Raw genomic sequence first — 22,876 nt, forward strand, 5'->3', positions numbered from 1 at the left:
AGGGGATGGAATTGAGAGAGGCTGCAGAGGGTGGAATTGAGGAGAGAGGCTGCAGAGGGTGGAAGCCCTTGGCAGCTTTTGGGCTCTGTGGTGACAGGCCTTGCACTTGAGCCACCTGGGAGATGGGGATGTCCCCACCCATCCCCCCTATCTCCGGACTCATGTCAATGAGGTTGGACACAGAAAAGGCCCCGGATTGTGAGCTCTGGGAGGGCAGGGATGGAGCTTGCTCAGTGCCCAGCACATAGTCTTAATGTTCACTGACTGAGCACGTGGCACCGTGGCACCCGGTGATTGGGGCTTCACGTGGGCTGAGAGGACTCTTGTCTTTTGGGGCTCTGTCTAGTGCCCTCCACACTGCAAGAGCAGCCCCCCTTATTTAACCTTTTGTGCCATAAACACAGAATAAGCAGCACAATGTCCTGAGAAAGAACCTTCGATGATCCATAAGGGCCTTTATTTCTGGGGTGCTCAAAAACCCAGTGACCGGATGAAAAGCATAAGAATGGGGGACTGTGCAGAAGCCTGGGGGCTCAGTCCAGCAAAGGCTCGGGCATAATGGCCACCTTCCCTCTGTGCCCCGAGATCCCAGCCCAAGGCCCTCTGCTTTCCTTAAAGGGTCCTCTTCCCTCTGCACCCCTCCCTCCTACCTCAGCCTGGGCTGGGGTGACTGCCCCCTCAATCCCCAGGCGCCCATTGCATTGCAGCTGGGGCCACAGCAGGAGCGCACACGGGCACACTGGAGGTTCGATGGCTGCATGAGCAGGGAGGGCAAAAAGACAGAAGCCCCAAAGGCTGGCACTGGAGCCAGACCCCATGGGCAGCTTGTGGAAGCAGAAGCAGCTGGCTTAGGGAAGGGGCCGTCCCTGCTGGTTCCAAGAAGGGAGAGGCGAAGATGGGGCAGCTGGATCCCATGTCCCAGGGGGCCGTCATGGAGCCACAGACCGGGCCTGGGCCTCTGGCGTCAGGGCGGGCTCAGATGATGAAGAGGTTTGGAAGTCCGAAGAGCACAAAGTTGTAATTTGAGCGTGGGGGCACAAAAGGGATCAGACTGGAGAGCGCCACGGGGCTGCGGTCCATGCCTTTATCTCCAGAAGTTCTGGAAACTTCTTCTGCAGAGGGGGAAACCGGGAGCAGCCTCTGTTCAGCTTCAAGGATGCTCAAAGTCTCATGTTCTCACCCTTGATTTTGTTACTATTATTTTTCCCCACTCTCCCTTTTTGATTTTGTTACTATTACTTTTTCCCATTCACTTTCTGATTTTGTTACTATTACTTTTCCCCACTCTCCCTTTTTGATTTTGTTATTACTTTTCCCCACTCTCCCTTGATTTTGTTACTATTACTTTTCCCCACTTAATCTTGATTTTGTTACTATTACTTTTCCCCACTTAACCTTGATTTTGTTACTATTACTTTTCCCCACTCTCCCTTTTTGATTTTGTTACTATTACTTTTTCCCATTCACTTTCTGATTTTGTTACTATTACTTTTCCCCACTCTCCCTTTTTGATTTTGTTATTACTTTTCCCCACTCACCCTTGATTTTGTTACTATTACTTTTTCCCATTCACTTTCTGATTTTGTTACTATTACTTTTCCCCACTTAACCTTGATTTTGTTACTATTACTTTTCCCCACTCTCCCTTGATTTTGTTATTACTTTCCCCCCCTTAACCTTGATTTTGTTACTATTACTTTTCCCCACTCTCCCTTTTTGATTTTGTTACTATTACTTTTTCCCATTCACTTTCTGATTTTGTTACTATTACTTTTCCCCACTCTCCCTTGATTTTGTTATTACTTTTCCCCACTTAACCTTGATTTTGTTACTATTACTTTTCCCCACTCAGATTTTGTTATTACTTTCCCCACTTAACCTTGATTTTGTTACTATTACTTTTCTCCACTCTCCCTTGATTTTGTTATTACTTTCCCCCACTTAACCTTGATTTTGTTACTATTACTTTTCCCCACTCTCCCTTTTTGATTTTGTTACTATTACTTTTTCCCATTCACTTTCTGATTTTGTTACTATTACTTTTCCCCACTCTCCCTTGATTTTGTTATTACTTTTCCCCACTTAACCTTGATTTTGTTACTATTACTTTTCCCCATTCTCCCTTGATTTTGTTATTACTTTCCCCCACTTAACCTTGATTTTGTTACTATTACTTTTCCCCACTCTCCCTTTTTGATTTTGTTACTATTATTTTTCCCCCTCACCCTTTTTGATTTTATTATTATTACTTTTCCCCACTCACCCTTTTTGATTTTGTTACTATTATTTTTCCCCCTCACCCTTTTTGATTTTGTTATTATTACTTTTCCCACTCACCCTTTTTGATTTTGTTACTATTATTTTTCCCCCTCACCCTTTTTGATTTTGTTATTATTACTTTTCCCCACTCACCCTTTTTGATTTTGTTATTATTACTTTTCCCCACTCTCCCTTTTTGATTTTGTTACTATTATTTTTCCCCCTCACCCTTTTTGATTTTGTTACTATTATTTTTCCCCCTCACCCTTTTTGATTTTGTTATTATTACTTTTCCCCACTCACCCTTTTTGGACAGTTCACTGAAGTTGGACTTCATGATGTGGAAGACGGCTTTCCCATTTGACTTCCCCAACCTGATCATGCCTAAAGAAGTATCATGCCCGTGAGTGGTCAGCAAAGGGCTGGAAGCCCCCGGGAAAGGTGGAGGGGGTGGCCGGCCGGCCCTTAGGCATCTCACTCACCCTCACACAGGAGGTCCACCCTCCGGGAGTTGCAGAACAGAATGGTGGGCCACTGGTTGCTCATCACGCAGCGGACCCCCACCAGACTCAGCAGAATGACGGTGTCCACAGGCTTGTGCAGCAGGAGCTGGGAAGGCCTGAAAGAATGACAGCGTCCCCCAGAATGGGAGGCAGGTGGGCCCAGCTCCTTTTCCTCAAGGCCCCCAGGCCCTGCCCAATGAGCTCCCGGAGGCCATGTGTCGGCTCCAGCTCCCACTCTTGGGACAGCCAGGGTCTGGGAGAAGGGCCGGAGATGTGCCCCGGCCTTCCTGCCCAGTGGTCGGCCACCAGCCTTTATCCAGCACCCACCACATGTCCGGCAAGGTGCTGAGTGCTGGCAGTGAAAGGGGTTCATGGCTCACAAACAAGCGGCCAGGGACAAGGACGTGGAAACGTGAACTGGAGACTGTTGGGGAGATGACAAGCAGGCTGGGAGAGGAGGGACCAAAGAGGGCCCCGTGGAGCAAAGCTGGGAGGTCCTGAAGGGGCCACGAGAATGAGCTGGAGTCTGGAGATGGAGCAGCTGGGGAAGAGGGTCCAGCCCAGAGCAGGGAGCAGACTGGAAGAGTCAGGGAGCCAGCTTTGGCTTCCATCTGTCCCCACGGATTGGGGGGGGGACGATGGGGTCAGACCTGTGGGAGACCTTTGGGATGGCCTGGGTGGGAAGTGATGAGGGCCCAGGTTACAGCCCTGCAGGGTGGAGATAACCAGGGGAGGGGCAAAGTGCAAGGAGCTGGACCCGGCATGGCCGCTTCCTCAGTCCCAGTGGAGTCTGGGAGGGAGCTCAGGGCAGGACCGCTGACTGGGAGCTGAGTTCAGAGGGAGAATGGTACCGGGACCGAGCATGGCAGGGAGAAGGGCAAGGCGGATGGCGCCACAGGGGACGGGGGGGTGGCATCTGGCCAGATGGGGGAAGAATTGCTGAGAGAACCGGGTCGGGAAATCCAGGGGGCAAACGGCCGGGAGCTGCGGCAGGGGCCCCAGGGAGCGGGTGGCAGCTGGGCTTGGCTCACAGAGTGCTGGTCACTCAGGCGTCCTGGTCTGGGGCGGGGCAAGGGCTGGTCCATGCCCTGGTCATCCGGCCTCACAGCCACCGACCAGCTGTACACTCTCTCAGCCTCCCCACATGCAGCCTCCTCACACTCTTAACAGCCTCCCCACACACAGCCTCCTCACACACAGCCCAGTCCCCCGCCACTTTGGAGAGCAAGTGCTTGCGCCCAGTCGTCCAGCATGGCGGCCATCACGTGCCCACTGCACATACCCTTGCAGCCCACCCCTGCCCCCCCAGCCTGTTTCCTGAGCAACCTGCCCCAGCCCCCACACTGGTCCAGCCCATTAGTGTCCCAGGCCTGCAAGGCTTCTCCTCCTCACCCTTCTGGGGTTCCCGGTCTCCTCCGTGCCCTCAGACGCCCGGTGCCCTCGACCCGCCCTGCCTCCCATTGGGACGCCCCGTACAGCGGCGGAGGGGGGAGGGGCGGCCCACCTCTGGATTTCATCGAACTTGGCCCGCCTCTGGAGGCTGTAGGCCGTGTGCATCAAGTTCAGGAGGAACATTATCTGGCAATCTGAAACACAGGCAGAACCCGGCCTCTTCAGGGCTCCTTCCGCGGCCCGGCCTTACCTCCATTGAGGGCCTCCCTTTCGGGGGCCTCACTCCTGACCCTTCCGAAGAGCTTCTCTGAGCCAGCCCACCACGAAGTCCTCAGGTGGAGGAAGAGGAGAAGGAAGGTGGGAAGGCTCCTGGCCGAGGGCGGCCCTTGGGCAGGGTTTCAGTGACAGGCCAGGGAGCCTGTGAGCTGAGCCACGGCCTGGATGGTGGTAGAGGGGCGGAGTCCGGCCGGGAGGGGGCAGGCCCTGGGGAAGCACTGAGGGTCTGCTGGGGGGGGGGCAATCAGGGGGAAGCAGAAGGTCCCTCAGCACCCCTTGGGGCGGGGGGAGGGAGAAGCCTGGGAGGCTCAGTGAGTGTCCCTGTCTGACTTAAGGGGCCCGCCCGGCCCGCCCGGCCCGCGCTGTGTGCCCGCTCTGTGGCAAGGCCGGTGTTGGGCCCTGCGAGGGCCGGGCTCGGGAAGCTCCTGGATCTGGGGCCGTGTCTGCGTGAGGAGGGGAGGGAGCCGGGGCTCCACCACCAGAAACACTGTTAGAGGTTGGGGGTGCAGGAGGGAGGGCAGGCCGGGAACACTGAGGGGAGGAGGGACTGCAAGGAGAGCCAGAAGATGGGGGGGGTTTTCCGCCTTCAGCTGAGTGGGGGATGGAAGCCAGGAACCAGTGGGGGGGCGGAAGTCGGGGCAGCCAGTGTAGACCAGCTGCCCAGGGAAGGGGAGGGGACACCAGCCCAGGATCTCATGGTGCTCTAGCCCCTGGACTGGCTTAGAGCAGGAGACACTCGGTGCTGGGCCCCCTGCCCCAGATCCTCTCCCCCACCTTGATTTCTGCCTGCAATAGTCCCTTCCTACCTTGCTGTCCCTCCCCCCACCTGGGTCTTTGCCCTTTCTCCCAGCCCCACATGGTAGATCTGCCCCCCTTGCTCCCCCGGTGGGTCCCCCTCCCCTTCTCTTCCCCCAGACCCTCCTCCCTTTCTGCTGGCCGGCCTCCTCTCCCCCGCCCCCCACCTTGCAGGTTCATGGTGATCAGACTGTCGATGAGCACGTGAGACAGCAAGTTCTCCATCCCATAGAAGAAAAAGCCGCTGCAGGAGCTCAAGCTCTGCTCCCAGTCTGCTTGGCTGGAGGAGAGGGAGGAGGACCCTGTCAGAGGGTCTCTCACCCTGGAGGAGGGGCCCGTCTGCCCGGGGGGGGCTCGGCACAGGCGCGGCCCTGACCCCGGGCCGGCGTGGGGCTCTAACGTCCCTCTGAACCCCAGCTCTCCTGGCCACAGCCCCTACCGCCCCGCTTTTGGGCTCTCCTGCCCCCCTGGCGTGTCTCTGTTCACCCAGGAGCTGGGGGGGTTGGGGCGCTTGGAGGCTCTTGGCAGCGAGGAGGAAGGGACCAAAAATGAGCCCTGGTCCCTGGGGCCTCTGGGGCTCCCGAAGAGTGTCACCCGGCTAGGGCTGCCCAGGGTTAGGCAGTGCCGCAGGCAGGAGTCTCTTTGTGGAGGAGGGAGGGGGAACGCCCTGAAGCCGTCTCTAGATTGGCCCTGACAGCCCCTCCCCCGAAGCCGTGTTCTGTGCCACCCTCTGATGTGGGGCAGGGCATCCTGGAGGCTGACCCTCCCCCCGCATAGCGGGTGCCCCAGTTCTGCTGCTGTGGTCCCAAGCACTGGGTGACACCGGGAGGCTCTAGCCCCTTCTCCACTTCCCACAGGCCAGGAGCTGCCCTTCCTGCTCCTGCTTCCCTGGATGAGCAGATCTCTGCCGGATCAGGGGCTCCTCCTCCTCCCTTTTCTTCTCTTCCTCCTTTCCCCCTCCTCCTCCTCCCCCTCCTCCTCCTCCTCCTCCTCCTCCTCCTCCTCCTCCTCCTCCTCTTCCTCCTTCTTCTCCTCCTCCCCCCTCCTCCTCCTCCTCCTCCTCTTCCTCCTCCTCCTCCTCTTCCTCTTCCACCCCTCCTCCTCCCCCTCTCAGAATGGGACCTCCAGCACTGAACCAAGGCACTCCCTGACAGAACCAAAAAGGAAGGCGAGCTCGGGTCGCCCACCTCGGAAAGTTCTTCCTTCCCAGGAACCCGGACCAGCGGCCGGGGAAGGCGTCCCGGTACTTCTCCAGGATCTCGTGCACTTTGAAGATGGGTGTGAAGTTCTCTGCAATGAGACATTTATCATATGGGGAGAAAGCCCAGGAGCCGCATGTGGGCCGGCCGGGGCAGCACGCTTGCAATCCCTCCGCTGATTTTATAATCACTTTAGGGTGAGGTCATGATTTTATCATTTACAGTGAGGTGACGGTGAATCTTAAAGGCTGCAGATCTGATCTGGGAAGCGTCCCAAGATGGCACGAAGCCTCCTGAGCTGCCTGTCTCCGTCCTTCAGCTGGGAGACAAGGCTTGGGGAGCATTGGTGCTTGCCTGGGAAGCCCTGCCCACGGCCACGAGCAGCCTCTCCTCCCCACTGTCCCCCCTTCTCAGTGCACGGCCACAAGTCAGCCCAGGAAAGTGAACTGTGAAGGTCAGCTGGGATGCTCTCTGAGGCAAAGAAAAGGCAAGGGCACTTAGGCAGTAAGTAGAAGAGCTAGATTTGAACCCAGAGCCTGGCACCGAGTCTCAGCCTGCCACCTTGGAGACTTCCGACACACGTTAGCTGACCATGCCTTCTACCTGCACAGGGCACTGTGCCCAAGGCCCAGGGGGAAGAAGCCCAGTCTTGACCAGAGCAGCCAGGAGTGCCACGGTGCCCGGAGTGCCAGGCCTGGGTGCAGGAAGTTCATCCCCATGAGCTCAGATCTGTCCACGGACCCTTCCCAGCTCTCACCCTGCTGGCCTAGATTTCTTTATCTGTAAAATGAGCTGGAGAAGGAAGTGGCCAACCCCTCCAGCGGATCTGCCCAGAAAACCCCAAAGGGGGCCGTGAAGAGTGGGACAGGGCTGAAAAATGGCTCGCCAGCCACGGAGCCTCAGCCTTGAGCTGCCCGGCCAAAGGCCACCTCAAGGTTTTAATCTCCGGCAGAGGGTCATTTATCTCCTCTCCGTCACTCAGCGCCACTGTCCGCCTGGGAGGACTAAGGACAGAGCGTCCGGCTCGCTCTCCTCGCTGCCACCATCAATCACCCGCGCAGAGAATCTTTCCTGTGCTGATAAAACCTGCCAATCTCGGCCCCATTTATCAAGGACACATGGGTAAGAAATGGGGCCTCTTTAATTTGCTTAATTGATGCCAGGCAATCACTCAGAGGATGATCCAAGGTCTTGTCGGCGCTTTTTAAGACGGGTGACTGACATTTAAGCGCTGAGCCCACACCGGGGCCTCCTGAGCGGGGTGGGGCCGAGGGACTCATGGAGCCCCGGGTCTCCTGTCCTAAGTCTGCCCTGGCATCAGGATGCAGCTTTACTGAGCTGGGCCGAGGCACCTCCGTGGTCACTGCTGGGGGGCAGATCTCCCAGAGAGGTGGGAGCGGGACAGGGGCCAGCTCTGGGCCAGGCCTGAGCTCGGCTCCAACATTGCCGCCGGCCACCTCAGGGTTCATGTCTCAAGAGAGAGAATTCAAACAAGGTGACCTCTCAGCTTTGCACTCCGGCATTCTAGTTACTATCAGGCTTGTCATTCACTCACTCATTCATTCCACAGTGTCAACTGAACCACTGTGAGCATGGCCGTGTGCCCTCTGGGCAGTGTCCACCCCAAGGCTGGTGCTGACACTGTGTAAGCCTGGACTTCTGGGAGGCTAGCATCTGATACCTCAGGCTTGCTTTTTGTGCCCCAGGAAAATCTCATTCTCTGTGTGTTGTATCTGTCTCTTATTGCCCCCCCCCCACCTCTCTGTTTCTGCCTCTCGTTCTCTCCATTTTATCTGAATCTCTCTTTGTGTCTGTTTCTCTCTTTCCCCTCCCTTTTTCTCTGTCTCATTCTTTGTCTCTTGTTTGTCTCTTCCCTTTGTATCTGAATCTCTGTCTGTCTCTTTCTCTATCTCTTTCCTGCTCCCTTTTTCTGTCTCTCCTTTCTCTCTATGTCTGTCTCTGCCTCAGTCTCTCCTGACTGTCCCTCTCATGGGTCCAAGCCCATACAGGATTTGGGAAACAGACCAAACAGCAAGAACAAAGAGGTGCATTAACCGGTTTACCTATTTTGGCTTTTGCTTCCTCAAATGGGTCCACGACATCTGGGTTTCCAGTTAAGGGAAACAGAGGCCATGTGGGCGGCGGTCTCTGTCCAGTGGGCACACGTCAAAAGGATACATTTCAGATTGATGGATTCCACAGGAATACAGTTGGCTGGCATGAGCCGGCTCGTCTGCAACCAGGGAGGAGCTGTTAGTTATGCTGGCACACACAGGGAACATCAATGCTCCCTGCACCCCCCGCCCCGCAAGAACCAGGCCCCCACTGCCCAAGTGCAGAGCTCAAGAGCACAGTCGGGACTGGAACAGGAGTTAACAGGGTCTCGCTCTGAAAATGAGCGTGGCTGCTCGGTAGAACACCCACCCAGACAGACCCATCCCTGTCACTCAGAGGAGGAGCTCTGAGCCCCGAGACCCAGACACCTTCAGTGAGTGCCACAAAGTGGGGAGGCCGGGACTTGGCCGTTGCCTACGTGCCCCCCAGGCTTTCCCTCCCAACTCCTCTTTGGGAGAGCCCAGGGGATCCGAGGCCCCATTCAGAGACTACTGAGAGGACCCAGTATCAGGTCAGAGAGCTCTGGCCTGGGAGCCAAGGATCTCCCGAGTGTCTGCAGATAGAAAGCGGCCCAAGCAAGGCCCATCTTGCGCCTCTCTAGCCTCTGAGTTCACCTCCTCCCCCCAAACACCTGCCCCGCCCCAGGTCCTGTTCTGGCCCGAGCTAGGGACCTTGAGGCAGGCCATGGCCAGAGATGGGAGGTTCAGCACCTTGGACAGCGCTGTGTGCAGGCGGTCTAAAGCAGCAGCTGCTACTGTGGGTCCTTCAGCTCTGAAGTCCAATAACATCAAGAGCCCCGTTCTTCTGCCCCCCTCCCCAAAGCCCCGCCCCCAGGCTCATCTGCCCCCCCTCTTCAGAGCCCCTTGTTTCTTACCCTCTTGCTGTACTTTTTAGTTTTAGCCTTGCCACCTTTACCCTCTTTCTTGACAACTTCTGTGGAGAAAAAACACCAAATGGGGAAGGGCTGTAAATCTGAGACTTGAGCAGATGAGTGGAGGGATAGGGAGGGGGTGTGCCCGGAAGAGGCGGGCCCAAAGCTGGCGGCCTCTAACAGCCAGGGTTCCAAGGAGCCTCGTGATTCATCTCTCTGGCCCACACGGTCCAGGAATCCCTTCCAGGCCACCCCTGACAAATGGTCATCCCAGGCTGGGAAGGAGAATGTCCTCGGAAGGGGACTCCCTTCCCCAGCAGACTCCCTGGAGGCCGAGGGGGGCAGCTCTGCCAGGGAGGGTTTCCTGGTGCTGGGCTCCATCTAAACCCGCCTCCCAGCGCCCCTGCTCCTGCCCTGGGGTCAGATACATTGAGGCTAAGCTCTGATCCCCGTGAAAGCCTTCAGTGCCCACCCCACCCCCTATTCCAGCACTTGTCCTACATGATGAAGCCCTTCCAACGACCCCAGGCAGGGATGGGCCCTTCTCAGTTTGGTCCAGGTCAAACTAGGTAACCCCTGAATCACCCTGCCCTGCTTGCAGACAACTGCTCAGTAAAGAATTCCAGGCCCTGTAGAATGGGAACCTGGGCTTGAACTGTCACCTCCAGTGCTGGGGGTGTGGCTTCGGTCTTTTCCCCTTCTCTCAGGAGGAGCATGAGGGGACTGGAGGTGACAAAGCCCGTGCCAGCCATCGCTATGACTCTAGGACAGTTCAGACCTAGACTTGGAGGCCACCATCTTCTCCCCCAGGAGGCAGTTTCCTTGCTTCCCTCTGTGTATTATTGAGCACAACAGGGGAAGTCCTCCCCCATCCTCACATCTCTTCCCAGCCCTTTTCCTCTTCCCCCAGTCAAAGTGGGTCTCTAGGCATAATTCTCTATACTGAACTTCAGCAGAGCCTAGAGGACAGAGTCAGAGTCCTGCTGGGCATCCTGGAGCAGATCAGGGAAGGGAAGGTCATTGACCCAGGAAGCATCTGACCTCACCTACGGGGCCAGGTCCATTCCCTTTTGGGACAGCTCTGCTCTTTGCTTCTGGAGCTGGTGCCAAGGCCTGTTCTCCCCTCATGGGACCAGGGAATCAAGGACCTTGTGGATTCTGGTCATCCAGCCCCCACAATGCCCTTGAGGGCAGGGCAGGATGGCTATGTAATGGACTCAAGAGGACCCTGTCCCCAGGAGCTTGCATTCTCCCAGGCAGTCTGTTTTGGCTGCATCATTCTCTGTTACAGATTTGGATTCCTGGGGCTCAGCCAGTGCCCAGGGGGCTTCCTCGATGAATTCATTTTATTTGGGATCTGCAAGGTGTCCGATAGCTTTCTAATTAAAAAAACACTGATTTCTATATCTTTTGACCACTGGGGAATTGGCCACTAGGGACTTACATTCTTATAGATTTTGCTGGTTCTCTATATGTGACATGAGGCCTTATCTGAGAAACTGTCTATAAAGATTTCCCCCTAATTTTCTGTTTTCCTTCTAATCTTGCTACAATGGTTTTATTTGTATAAAAACTTTTAAATTTAATATAATCAAAATTATCCATGTTACATCTGACTGCTCCATATCTCTTATTTATTCATAAATTCTATCCATATATCTGATATGTTCCATGTTCTTCTCACTTATGTATCTCCCCTTCTATCTGGATCATGGATCTATATTGATCTTATCTTAGTTTAAGATGTTCATTATGATTATATTACATATTACATTATGTTATGATCATATATTATTACAATATATATTATAGATATAATATTTAAGATATTTTCCTATGCTATAATGAAAAATGCTGTTCATTTCCAGAGAAAGAACTGATAGTCTGAATGCAGATCAAAGCATACTTTTTCATAACATTATTTTTTTATATTTTCTTTTATATGACTAACATGGAAATATGTTTTGTATGACTGCACATGTATAAACTATAATAAATTGTTTGCCTTCTTAATGGGACAGGAGGAGAGAAGGATGGAGGGAGAGCATTTGGAACTCAATTTTTTAAATGTGAAAAATAGTTTTTGAAAAAGAGAATTGCAGTGGAAACAGAAGGAAGGAAGAGGCAGAATGGGAGAAATTATTCCACATGAAAGGGTGAAAAAAAACCTATTACAATGGAGCAGAAGGATGTGTGGTGGGCATCATTTGAACCTAACTCATGGAAATCATTTCAGAAAGGGAAGAATGTACACAACCAGTTGGGTATAGAAATCTATTTTACCCTACAGGGAAATAGGAGAACAGAGAATTGAATAAAGGCACGGAACAGGGAGAAAACACTGGTGAGGAGTAAAAAGATGAAAGGAGAGATAGAAGAATAAACAGAAAAAATTAGGTTGGAGGGAAAATACACAGAAATCATAAATGTGAATGTGAATGGGATGAACTCTCCCATAAAATAGAAGTGGATAACAAGAGTAGATTTAAAACCAGAATCCTACAATATGTTGTTTATAAGAAACAGACACACACAGATTAGAGTAAAAGCAGAATATATTATGATGTACAAGAAACACACATGAAGCAGAGACACACACAGAATTAAGGCCAGGGGCTGGAACAATCTATTATGCTTCAGCAATAGGTGAGAAAAGTATGAATAGAAATCATGATCTTAGATCAAAAATACATTTAATTAAGAGATAAGGAAGGAAACTACATTTTGCTAAAAGGTACCAGAAATAATGAAGTAATATAAGCACTACACACACACACACACACACACACACACACACACACACACACACACACACACACATCAGGTGGTATAGCATTCATACTCTTAGAGAAGTTAAGTGAGTTATAAGAGGGAACAGCAAAACTATACTAGTGGAGGACTTCAACTTTCCTATATGAAAATTAGATAAACCTAACCACAAAATAAAGAAGAAAGAAGTTAAAAAGGAGAATAGAATTTTAGAAATGTTAGATATTACAGACCACTGAATGGGGATAGAATGGGGATAGAAAAGAATATACCTTTTTCTCTGTGGCACACACACAAAAATTGATTATACATTACTTCATTTAATTCCCTCAAGGGCAGAAAATATTAAATGCATCCTTTCCAAATCATAATACTATAATAATTACATTCAATAAAAGGCAGGGAAAGAAAGATGAAAAATTAATTGGAAACTAAATAACTGAATCCTAAAAAATAACTGGGTCAAAGGACAAATCAGTAATTTCATTAAAGAGAATGACAATAATGAAACAACACACCAAAAGTTAGGGGATGTAGCCAAAGCAATACTTAGAAGGAAAAGTTATTTATTTACATTTTTACATCAATAGAGAAAGAGCAGATCAATGAATTAAGTGTGCAACTAAAAAAATTAGAAAAAGAGCAAATTAAAAATCCCAATTAATCACCAAATTCAAAATTCTGAGAATCAAAAGTGAAACATACAATTGAAAGAAGAAAACTATTGAGCTAATAGATAAAATTAGAAGCTGGTTTTATGGGGAAAAATAAGAAAAAATAAAGAAAAGCCAACTTCCAGGATCAAAAATTTAAAGTACCAAAAATTTATAGGGTGAATTCATCACCAATGAACAGGAAATAAAAGCAACCATTAAGACATGTTTTGACCAATTATATGCCAAAAAAATCAACAAACTAAGCAAAATCACTAGATATTTACACACACACACACACACACACACACACACACACACAAATTACATGGATAAACAGAAAACAAAAAAAGAACAGTTAAATCACTCCATCTTTGAAAAAGAAATTAAACTATCAATGAACTGCTTAAGAAGAAAATTTCAATACTGTTTAAACTATTTAGAAGAATAGGTGAAGAACAAAGCCCTCCAAATTCTTTTATGATGCAAATATGATGTGAATATCTAAATTAGAAAATTTCCCTGATGAATATTGATGCAAAAAATTTAAATAAAATACTAGCAAGGAGTTAACAGTAATATATCACAAAGATCATATCATGACCAGGTGGGATTTATACCAGGAATGCTGAGCTACTTCAATACTAGGAAAATTAGCAACATAATTGACTATATCAATAACAAAACCAATCATGCTTTTGATAAAACATAACATTTATTCCAATTAAACATTAGAGATCATAGGGATAAATAAAGCTTTCATCTGGGGAGGGAGTAGAGGGAGGGAGGGAGGGGAAAATTTGGAAAAATGAATACAAGGGATAATGTTGTTAAAAAATTACTCATGCATATGTACTGTCAAAATTATAATTATGAAATTAATAAAAAAGAATACTGGAAAAAAATAAAATTATGTATAATATCTATATAAGACCATCAACAACCATTATCTGTTATGGGGATAAGCTAGAAGTCTTCCTAATAAGATCATAGGTAAAGCAAGGATGCCCATTATAGCCACTATTATTCAATAATGTACTAAAAATGTTACCTATAGTAAAAAGAGAAGAAAAAGAAATTGAAGGAATTAGAACAGGAAAAACTATTACTCTTTGCAGATAATATGAGGTATACTTAAAGAATCCTAGAAAATCAACTAAAAAACTAATTTAAATTGTTAACAACTTTAGCAAAGTTGCAGGATATAAAATAAACCCACATAAACCCAGCGTTTCTATATATTACCAATAAAGTCCAATAGCAAGGGATAAATTCCATTTGACATAAGTATAGAAAATATAAAACACGACTAATATAGGAATGTTTTACATGATTGCACATATATAACCTATATTGAACTCTTACTATTATAAGGGAGTGGGAGGGGAAGGAGGGAGGGAGAAAATTTGAAAATGAAATAAAAAATATAGGAAGATGGTAGAGTAGGTCAGAAAATTCCAAGCTTGCCAGATTTCCTTTACCAACATGACAAAATATTGCTTCAGGGTATGTTAGGATTACAAGGTGATAACTCAGGTTGTCTGGGCAATTCTCTAGCTCAGAATTCACAACTTTGGTTCAGGCCTTTGAAAGGAGTTTGCACCTTTGGACTTCTGGGGGAGAGTTTACATGTTTAAAAGAGTTTGCACCTTTAAGAGGAGCAAGTTCATTGGTTGAAGTATTTCCTGCAGGCCTCGTTGAGTTCTCACTAGCCCAGTCTCTGCTAGCATAAGAGGCAAGGAGAGAGGCTAGTCTGGTAGAGAGTTGGGACAGTAGTCTGGAAGGAGAGAGTCTGGCTGGAGGCTCTAGAAGCTTCCCAAGAAACCTGCTCACAGAGGAAAATATTTTACAGAAAAGAAATTTCCTTCCAGAGAAGGATCATAATTGAAGAGACAACAGGACCTTTATATTTTGGCGCTCAATGTGGGGCAGGACTTATTCTGAGCCCTTCAGAGGAGCTAGCCCAGACCTTCACAAGGGTGAATTTAGAGCAGCAAAAATAAGCCTCTTAGGGACAGGCAGAGAAGATAGAGGTTTAGCCTGAGTCAAGTGTAAACACCTCCAGGCTATCTTTGCTGAATCAGCAAGTGCATGGGCCCTGAGAGCAGCTGGTTTAAAGGTAGCCTCAGTCTCAGCCATAGGAATTGTCATCTCATGGACATTGTCTGGGTGTCAGGCAAGTGAATGGGAAAAGACTGAGGGAATCTTTGCTGCTTAGGGACAATAGACACAACTGTGCTTTCAAGACGTAATCCCTGGCAAGAAGGAACCAGCAAAGGTTCTTGGTTTTAGTTCCAGGACAAAGAGGAGAACTGAAGTTATAGTCACTGGAGGATCTTCAGGGAGCAAGGGCATTTCCATCATTGTTGGTAGGAAGGGTGGGGCAGAGGGAGAACCCTATGACTTGAAGGAGGAAAGATAGCTGGATCCATAACAAAGTTCAAAAATTAAAAGAAGAACCTGAGGTTAGAGATACCACCCTATACACACTAAGACTATCAATGATTATGATAACAACCTGCTTAAAAAACAGGTAAAGGAGAAAGAAACCAACCATAGAGAGTTACAATGGAAATAGAGAAGTCCAGGATTTATCTTCAGAGGACACTCCCCAATCTCCAAAAGTCATATCAAATAGTCATCTGTTCAAAAAATGTTCAGAAGAACTCAAAAAGATTTTAGAAATAAAAGAAAAGAGATTTAGGGAAAAAAATTTAAACACAAGAACAATACAAGAAAACGAAGCAGATCATGAAGAGAAAATCCCAGAGATCCAGAATCTTAAGAAAACAACTCCTTGAAAACTAGAATTGGGCAAGGGGAAGCCACTGTTTTAAGAGACCAAGAAGCAATAAAACAAAATAAATAAAAAATTAAAAATAGCAACATAAGAAAAACAACTGATCTGGAGAACAGATCGATTAGAAAAAACATAAGAATTATCAGGCTCCCTGAATAATACAAGAAATAACTAAAGAAAAACTTCTCCAATGTTTTAGAACAAGAAGGGAAAGTAGAAATAGCAAAAAAATATATTGGTCACCACGTGGAAGACAGTTTAGGATGAAAATCTACAGGAATGTCATAGCCAAATTTCAGAAAAATTCCAGATTAAGGAGAAAATATTACAAACAACAAGAAAAGCACAACCAATTCAAATGGGCTCAGATTCTTGGTGAAGAAGATAGTTCAGGGGGAGGATTCTGAGAAAATGGTGGAGAAAGTTGGTAAATTCCAAGCTCTTCAGATTTTCTTCACAGAACAAAATTGTGCCTTAGGGTGAACATAGACTGGAGAAAAATCAAGAAAACTTGAGATAGAACAGGGAATCTCTTGATACAACCCCAAGAAGACCCACAACCCCAAACAGACCTCCAGGCCAGGGATTAACTGGTGTAAAGTGCAAATACCTCCAGGATAACTACTCTGAAACTCCAAGTGGGGACCCCTGGGGAATGCTGGGTTTGGGTGGGGCCTCAGCAGGAACCACAGAAACTTTCACCTCCCAGACAGCAAGGAGTCGGGGTCTGAGTTCCAGCAGACTGAGGGAAGTTCTGCTGTCTAGGAACGCCAGGCCCAGCTTTCCTGGGTGGGAAAGAGTCAGCACATGGGAAGTGCAGAAGTAGGGGGTCAGGGACTCTGCTGAATGTGGATACTTGCAGGAGAGGGGAGCTCTTGGTTTGGAGTTCCAGATCAGAGGGAAGAGCTGAAGTGAAGGCAGAGTCCTCATTTCCTTACCCCATGATTAAAGGTGCTTACACTAATGCTTCTTATTTAAAAAAAAAATGAATCAGCAAAGGAGAACAAAACCAACCACAGAAAGTTACTATGGGAATAGGGAAAACCGGGGTTCATCTTCAGCAGAATACAGTGAAGTAAAAAAAAGGCTTCTTCTACCCCAAAGAGTGATGCTAAATGGCTTCTTGCCTAGAATTTATAGAACTAAAAAAATTTGTAAAAATCATGAGAGATAGTGAGGAAAAACTAAGAAATAAATAAATAAGATCCATCCAAGAAAAACAGAAGATTATAAAAAAAGTTAATCAACTAGAAAAGGAGATACAGAGTCGGAGGATTAAAGACAAAAGTAACCACGGAAATTAGAATTGGCAAAGGGAAACCAGTGAAGCTATAAGAGACCAAGAAATAACAAAATAGAATATGAATAATGAAAAAATAGGGACAGCTAGATGGTGCAGTGGATAGAGCACCAGCCCTGAAGTCAGGAGGACCTGAGTTCAAATTTGACTTCAGACACTTAACACTTTGTAGCTGTGTGACCCTGGGCAAGTCACTTAACCCCAATTGCCTCAGCAAAAAGAAAAAAAAATAGGATAGAATGTGAAACATCTTACAAAAAAACAGATTAAGAAGAAAAATATAGAATAAATGAGCTGTCTGAAAACTATGATAAAAAAGAACCTAAACACAATAATGCAAGAAATAATCAAAGAAATTTTCCTGGAGTGACAGACCATGAGAGAAAAATGGAAATAGAAAAAACTCCCCACTGATCATCATCTCAAAGAGAGCCTTTGTGGAAAACACATAGGAATATTCTTGCCAAATTTTTAAAATCCCAGATCAAAGAAAAAATTTTGCAAGAAACAAGAAAAAAGTTCAAATACACTGGAGCTACAATTAGGGTGCACAGAATTTATCAGTAACCACAATAAAAGAACACGAGTTCTGGAATCATACACCAGCAATCAAAAGAACTAGGCTTGTGGTCAAAAACATATCCAGCATCAACATAGAGAAGATCTAATCCAATTCCAATTGATCAATGATGGACGGAATCAGTTACACCCAGAGAAGAAACACTGGGAAATGAGTGTAAACTGTTTGCATTTTTTGTTTTTCTTCCCAGGTTATTTTTACCTTCCGAATCCAATTCTTCCTTTGCAACAACAACAACAACAACAACAACAAAATTTGGTTCTGCACATATATATTGTATCTAGGATATACTATAACATATTTAATATGTATGGGGATGCCTGCCATCCACTGGAGGGGGTGGAGGGAAGGAAGGGAAAATTCGGGACAGAAGGGAGTACAAGGGATAATATTGTAAAAAATTACCTATGTACATGTACTGTCAAAAATGTTATAATTATAAAATTAATAAAAAAAGAAAAATACATCCAGCAAAACTACCTGCAATACTGAATGAAAAAATGGACATTAAACAATTTTGCAGATTTTTTGGGCTTTTCTTTCAACCAAACATGAACTCAATCAAAAATTTAACATGTAGGAGCCAATATCAAAGCTCAGTTTCAAAGAACTTAAAACATGGGCAAATTGTTCATGCCGTTTACATGGAAATGCATACTATATGTTTAAGATTGAGATCAGCAATTAGGTAGCTCAAAAGAAAGACTGGGGAAGACTGGAATGTGATCTTACTCTTAAAAAAAGAAAAAACTGTGAATGACCTAGCTCTTCTTAGGAATACAATGATTCCAAGACATTTCCAGAGGACAAATGATGAAGTGTACTCTCCACCTCCAAAGAAAGAAATGATATTGACTGAATACAGACAGAAGCATACTATTTTTCTACTTTTTTCTTTCTTTTTTTTTTTAAATTTGAGTCATTTTATAGAAAATTACTAATATGGAGTTCCAGAGGTAGAGCTAGATGATGGAGGAAAGTCAGGAAGCTGCTCGAGGCTCTCCTAATTTCCCTCAAAAATCACATGAAATCGAGACTCTGAATAGAATGTGATAGAATGAAACTATTCTCCACCTCAAGATAGACTGAAAAAACTTCAAGAAAGGTCAGCCTTACTGGGATGAAAAGAGTGTTCAACCAGGTTAGATAAGACTCTGGGAAAGCTGGTGAGAGGGTCTTGATCAGAGCAAATCAGCAACTAAGACCCTCAGGCCTGGTTCAGTACAGGAGCAAATCAGTGGGTCAACTTCCAGTCCCAGCTCAGAAGGCAAATTCTGGAAAACCAGGTTGTTTCCTGAATAGAGCAGGCAAAGCAACCCCTGCAAACATGAGGAGCCCCTCTGCTCAAAACCAAGGCTCAGAGCTGCACAGGAAGCTTGGGAAGCACCTCATTTACCCCAGGAGCAGAGTTCAACTATAAAAAGTAAAAAATAAAAAATAAAAAAAGGAAATACCAAAAGAAAAGGAAAGAAAATGAGCAAGAAACAGAAAAGCACCTTGACCATAGAAAACTGCTATGGTGACAGGACAGACCAAAACACTAACTCACACAAGGACAGAATGTCCACAGAACAACTCTCAGTGAGGTAAATTGCTCTCAAGCCCAAAGAGGCTTCTTGGAACTGCTCATAAAAGACTTCAAAATGCTAAGTAAAAGAGGTAGAATAAAATATGAGAAAAGAAATGAGAGAGTCAACAGTTTGGAAAAGGAAGGGGAAAATTGTTTCAAGAAAATAACTATTTAAACTGAGGAAAAACTAAGAAGTAAATAAATAAGATCAACCCAAGAAAAACAGAAGATTATGGAAAAAAAAAACTAATCAACTAGAAAAGGAAATAAAGACTTACAAAAGATAACTGAAGAAAATCAACATCAAAACCAGAAGAGGGCAAAGGAAAGCTAATATTCTACAAACAGAGGGGGGTGCTCATTGAAAGAATCCATCGAGCACCTTCAGAAAGCAATCCCACAAGGAAAACCCCAAGGAACCTGTTTGGTAGTTTGGGCATTCTTCACGCCTGGAACATTTTTTATTTAGTCGTCTGTGACTCCTCATGCCCTTCTCCCTTCATTGTACAGATGAGGAAACTGAGGCAAATAGGATTAAATAACTTGTCCAGGGTCACACAGCTAGGGTCTGAGTCTGGATTTGAACTCAGGTCATTCTGGCTCCAACCCTGGACCTCTCAGCACCAAGACTCCATAGCTAAAAGTAGTTAATAAAACACCCCCAGCATTGCCAGAGGCACCGGAGAGTGCTCAGCCCTCAGGCTTCTGACTCTGGATCTGTCCTAAAGTCAAGGTTGGCCTGGGGGTTGCTGGTTTTTTCCCCATTTTTTTGAAAACCTAGGAAACGTTAGAGGTGAAGGAGACCTCTCCCCCTCCCCAAAGCTGGGGGCGGGGCTCCCACCCACCTGCCTCCTCCTTGTGGAGGCGATTGGCCAGCATCTGCAGGGAGAGGTCCCGAGACACAGAGCCGATGGTCCCCTCTTCCCAGGCCTGGATGGCTTCCAGGGGAAACTCCAGGAGCAGCCGGTCGGCGATGAGGATCAGGTACTCGGGCACTTCCACCTGATTGCTGGGGGGCTCTGAGAAGACACAGGCTGGCTACCCAGAGCCTGGAGAACCCAAGTGCCCGGTCCCGGCCCCAGGGCCTTCCTGGGGGGCACCGGGGGAGCCAGAAGACAAAGCCCCCGGACTGTGCAGGCGAGATCTGCCTTTACCCTGCCCATTTCCTCCTCATAGAGGAGCTAAGGAGGGAAATAGCCAAGCCCTCGGGAATCTTGGCCAAGCAGAGGGGGCCCTGAAGGGGAGGAGGGCTGACAGAGGGCCCCACGGCCTGGCTTGGCCTGTAACCCTTGGATGCTGGTCACTATGTGGGGCCTTGGGCTGTGGGGCAGGGAGGGGAGGGAACAACCCCACCCTTCACTTGTTTCCTTCCTCCTATGGAAGGTCATTTTTCCTAGTTCTGGGACCTCCGGTTCCCTCCCACTTGTCCCCGAGTCCTCCCTTTAGAACCCTTCCCCACAGCTCACCCCCTAGTATCTGACTTCTGGGATGGAAAGCCAGGAAACTCTGGGCAAAGAACTTCCTCCAGAGAGCTAAGCCAAAAGGGCCATGCCCCTAGGGGGCAGTCCCCACATATCCGTCCACCTGATGGATGACCACCTTACCTTGTGATATTGAGGGAGGCTTCAGTTCCTTTTCTTTTGTCTTTTTTACCACTTCAGTTGGGATTCTAAGACCAAGGCACATTGTGATGACATGCGTTAGACAAGGAAAGTCTCCATAAGTGCGTCTCACAAAAGGACAGTGAGCAGTGTTGGGTGCCCATACTCTGAAGGAGCCTTCAGTGGAAGGTCCCTCTCCCCCCAGCCCAGAAATCCATGGGAGTCCTTCTTGAATGCTCATGCTCCTGTGGGATGGAGGGGGGAGGAGAGGGAGGGAAGGAGAGGGGGAGGATCTCCTTCTGTGTTTATTTTTCCCTGATTTGGGTTCGAGGACTGTCCCTGTCCTAAATGGCTTCTGAGAGGATGCTTCCCCTCTCTGTTCTGGGCATTATTGGGGAAGCCCTGACATCGATTGTTCTTTGAAAGGCTTAGGGAATTCAGGACCAGGAAGGCTTTTTCCCTTCAGTATCTTTTAAAGGAGGATGGTTCTTTTTCCATTTGGATGGTTCTTTTTGAAGGTCCTCCTCTAGTCTGAAGGTTTCGGATCTGTTACAGAGGTAGAATACCTGCTCCTCCTCTCTATTCTGGCTTTGCTGGGATTTCCTCTTGTTCCTTTACCAGGTACTGATTTGATTTTCTGCCCTCTTCTTTTTAATCCGATTAGCTGAAGCCTTACCCACTTTATTAGTCTTTTCAGAGCAGCAGGTTTTGGTTTTAATCGATCAGCTCTCTGGGTTTTTGTTTTAGCTTTTTGGTTTGCAGTTTATTTCTCCTCAGACTTTTCATGTGTCTTTTGTGCTTATTTCAGCTTTGCTTATCAGTTAGCTTTCTCATTTTTAAACACATAATCAGTTTGAATGCCGTCATAATCTAATCCTAAATCCTTCCCACCCCCTTTTGTTAATGTGCATTTTCCCCAAGGACTGCTTTTTAACTATATCCGGAAAATTCTGTCCTATTCCTTTATCAATATCGTTTTCTTGCACAAAATTACGTCTGTGATTTGCTCTTTGGTCTACGAATCGCAAAGGATTTCCTATATCATACCTTAGGATAATAGCATTTCATATATGTATAGTATTTTTGCTTCTGTGTCCTTTTTGGGGTCACTGAACTAACTGATCACTATTTCGTCCCATTCTGGTCCATAAAGGGAGTCCTTACCATTTCTGCCTTTTTACATGTGTTTGTAATATCCAGTGACGGGACCAGAGACTGAGTGCTCCGATGGACTTCCGCCATCATAGAGATAATCCCTGAATCTTACAGCTTGGAAAACTGAAGAGGGCTGACTCACTGAGCAGCGGCGCTGACACCAGGGCTCCGGCCCTTTCCATCCGGTAACACTGTCCCAAAGGGGGCCCGTTCTTAGCTCCCTTCCAAAGGGAGCATTTTGGTGTGCCTGGCAGGTTTCCTTCTCTTGGGGTAGATGCCTCATGGGGTAGATGCCTCATAAAGGGCTTTCATCACCTTTTCCCCAAAAGTCCAAATCTGCTTTTTTGGAGAATGATTGACGCAGTTGACAGGTCTACCCACAGTGTATGAGTGCTGAATTTTAAAAGAAGTTTTTCCCAAGCATGGTAGGAATGCAAACCAGACTTTGGACACTGCCCCTTGAGAAGACATGTCTTTGACTAAGTCAGACCTGTCTGAAGGAAGCTGGTGGTTTGGAGCTGCTTTGTGGAAGCTCCTGGAAACTTAAGGAGATGTGTATCTATCTGGTGGAGGTAAAGGAGCCCCTGACGTACCTGACGTCCCAGTGGTGGACGGCTGCGGACACTGGCTGCAGGTACTCTTCGATGGACTTTGTGATGCTGTAGAAATCCTGGGTCAGCTTTTCTTCCTCTGGGCTCATCACTTTTGGTTGTCCCTGTTTGTCCAACACGATGTCACTTAATCAGGGTTTCCAGAATGATTCATCAGACCTTCAGGCGCTCTAGAATGTTGTGTGGCTGCCATGCTCCCACTCGTGACTGCTTCCATCAGTCAGGATGGACACAGCGGAGGGGGCAGCAATGGCCACCACGACAAGGCTGCCCACCGGTCCTCAGGCAGAGGTGGCCCGGGAGGGGGAAGAGTCCGCCCTGGCTCTTTTAGGCGCTTCCGAGGAGCATCCAGGCCAAACTCTGAATTTTGGAGGTGAGGGGACCAGCAAGGGACAGTGAGAGGCCCAAAGGAGCCCAGCCAGGACCT

The 22,876-nt window shown here is 47.6% G+C and overlaps 1 protein-coding gene across 1 annotated transcript in view; it reads right to left on the minus strand.

The window, feature by feature from the left end:
• Positions 1–435: 435 nt before the first annotated feature.
• The window catches only part of CFAP46 (cilia and flagella associated protein 46), a 111,517-nt gene continuing 89,076 nt past the window's right edge, over positions 436–22,876 (minus strand). The window contains exons 49-60 of the mRNA XM_074297216.1: positions 22,432–22,553; positions 20,687–20,751; positions 19,928–20,101; positions 9,414–9,472; positions 8,603–8,657; positions 8,488–8,526; positions 6,413–6,515; positions 5,393–5,505; positions 4,267–4,348; positions 2,742–2,878; positions 2,563–2,643; positions 436–1,112 (exon numbers count right to left, since the gene is read on the minus strand). Coding sequence (XP_074153317.1) covers positions 976–1,112; positions 2,563–2,643; positions 2,742–2,878; positions 4,267–4,348; positions 5,393–5,505; positions 6,413–6,515; positions 8,488–8,526; positions 8,603–8,657; positions 9,414–9,472; positions 19,928–20,101; positions 20,687–20,751; positions 22,432–22,553 — 1,167 coding nt within the window. The 3' untranslated portion in view covers positions 436–975. The remainder of the gene's footprint in view (positions 1,113–2,562; positions 2,644–2,741; positions 2,879–4,266; positions 4,349–5,392; positions 5,506–6,412; positions 6,516–8,487; positions 8,527–8,602; positions 8,658–9,413; positions 9,473–19,927; positions 20,102–20,686; positions 20,752–22,431; positions 22,554–22,876) is intronic.

This window comes from Sminthopsis crassicaudata, chromosome 2, assembly GCF_048593235.1.
Source record: "Sminthopsis crassicaudata isolate SCR6 chromosome 2, ASM4859323v1, whole genome shotgun sequence".
NCBI classification, from domain to species: domain Eukaryota; kingdom Metazoa; phylum Chordata; class Mammalia; order Dasyuromorphia; family Dasyuridae; genus Sminthopsis; species Sminthopsis crassicaudata.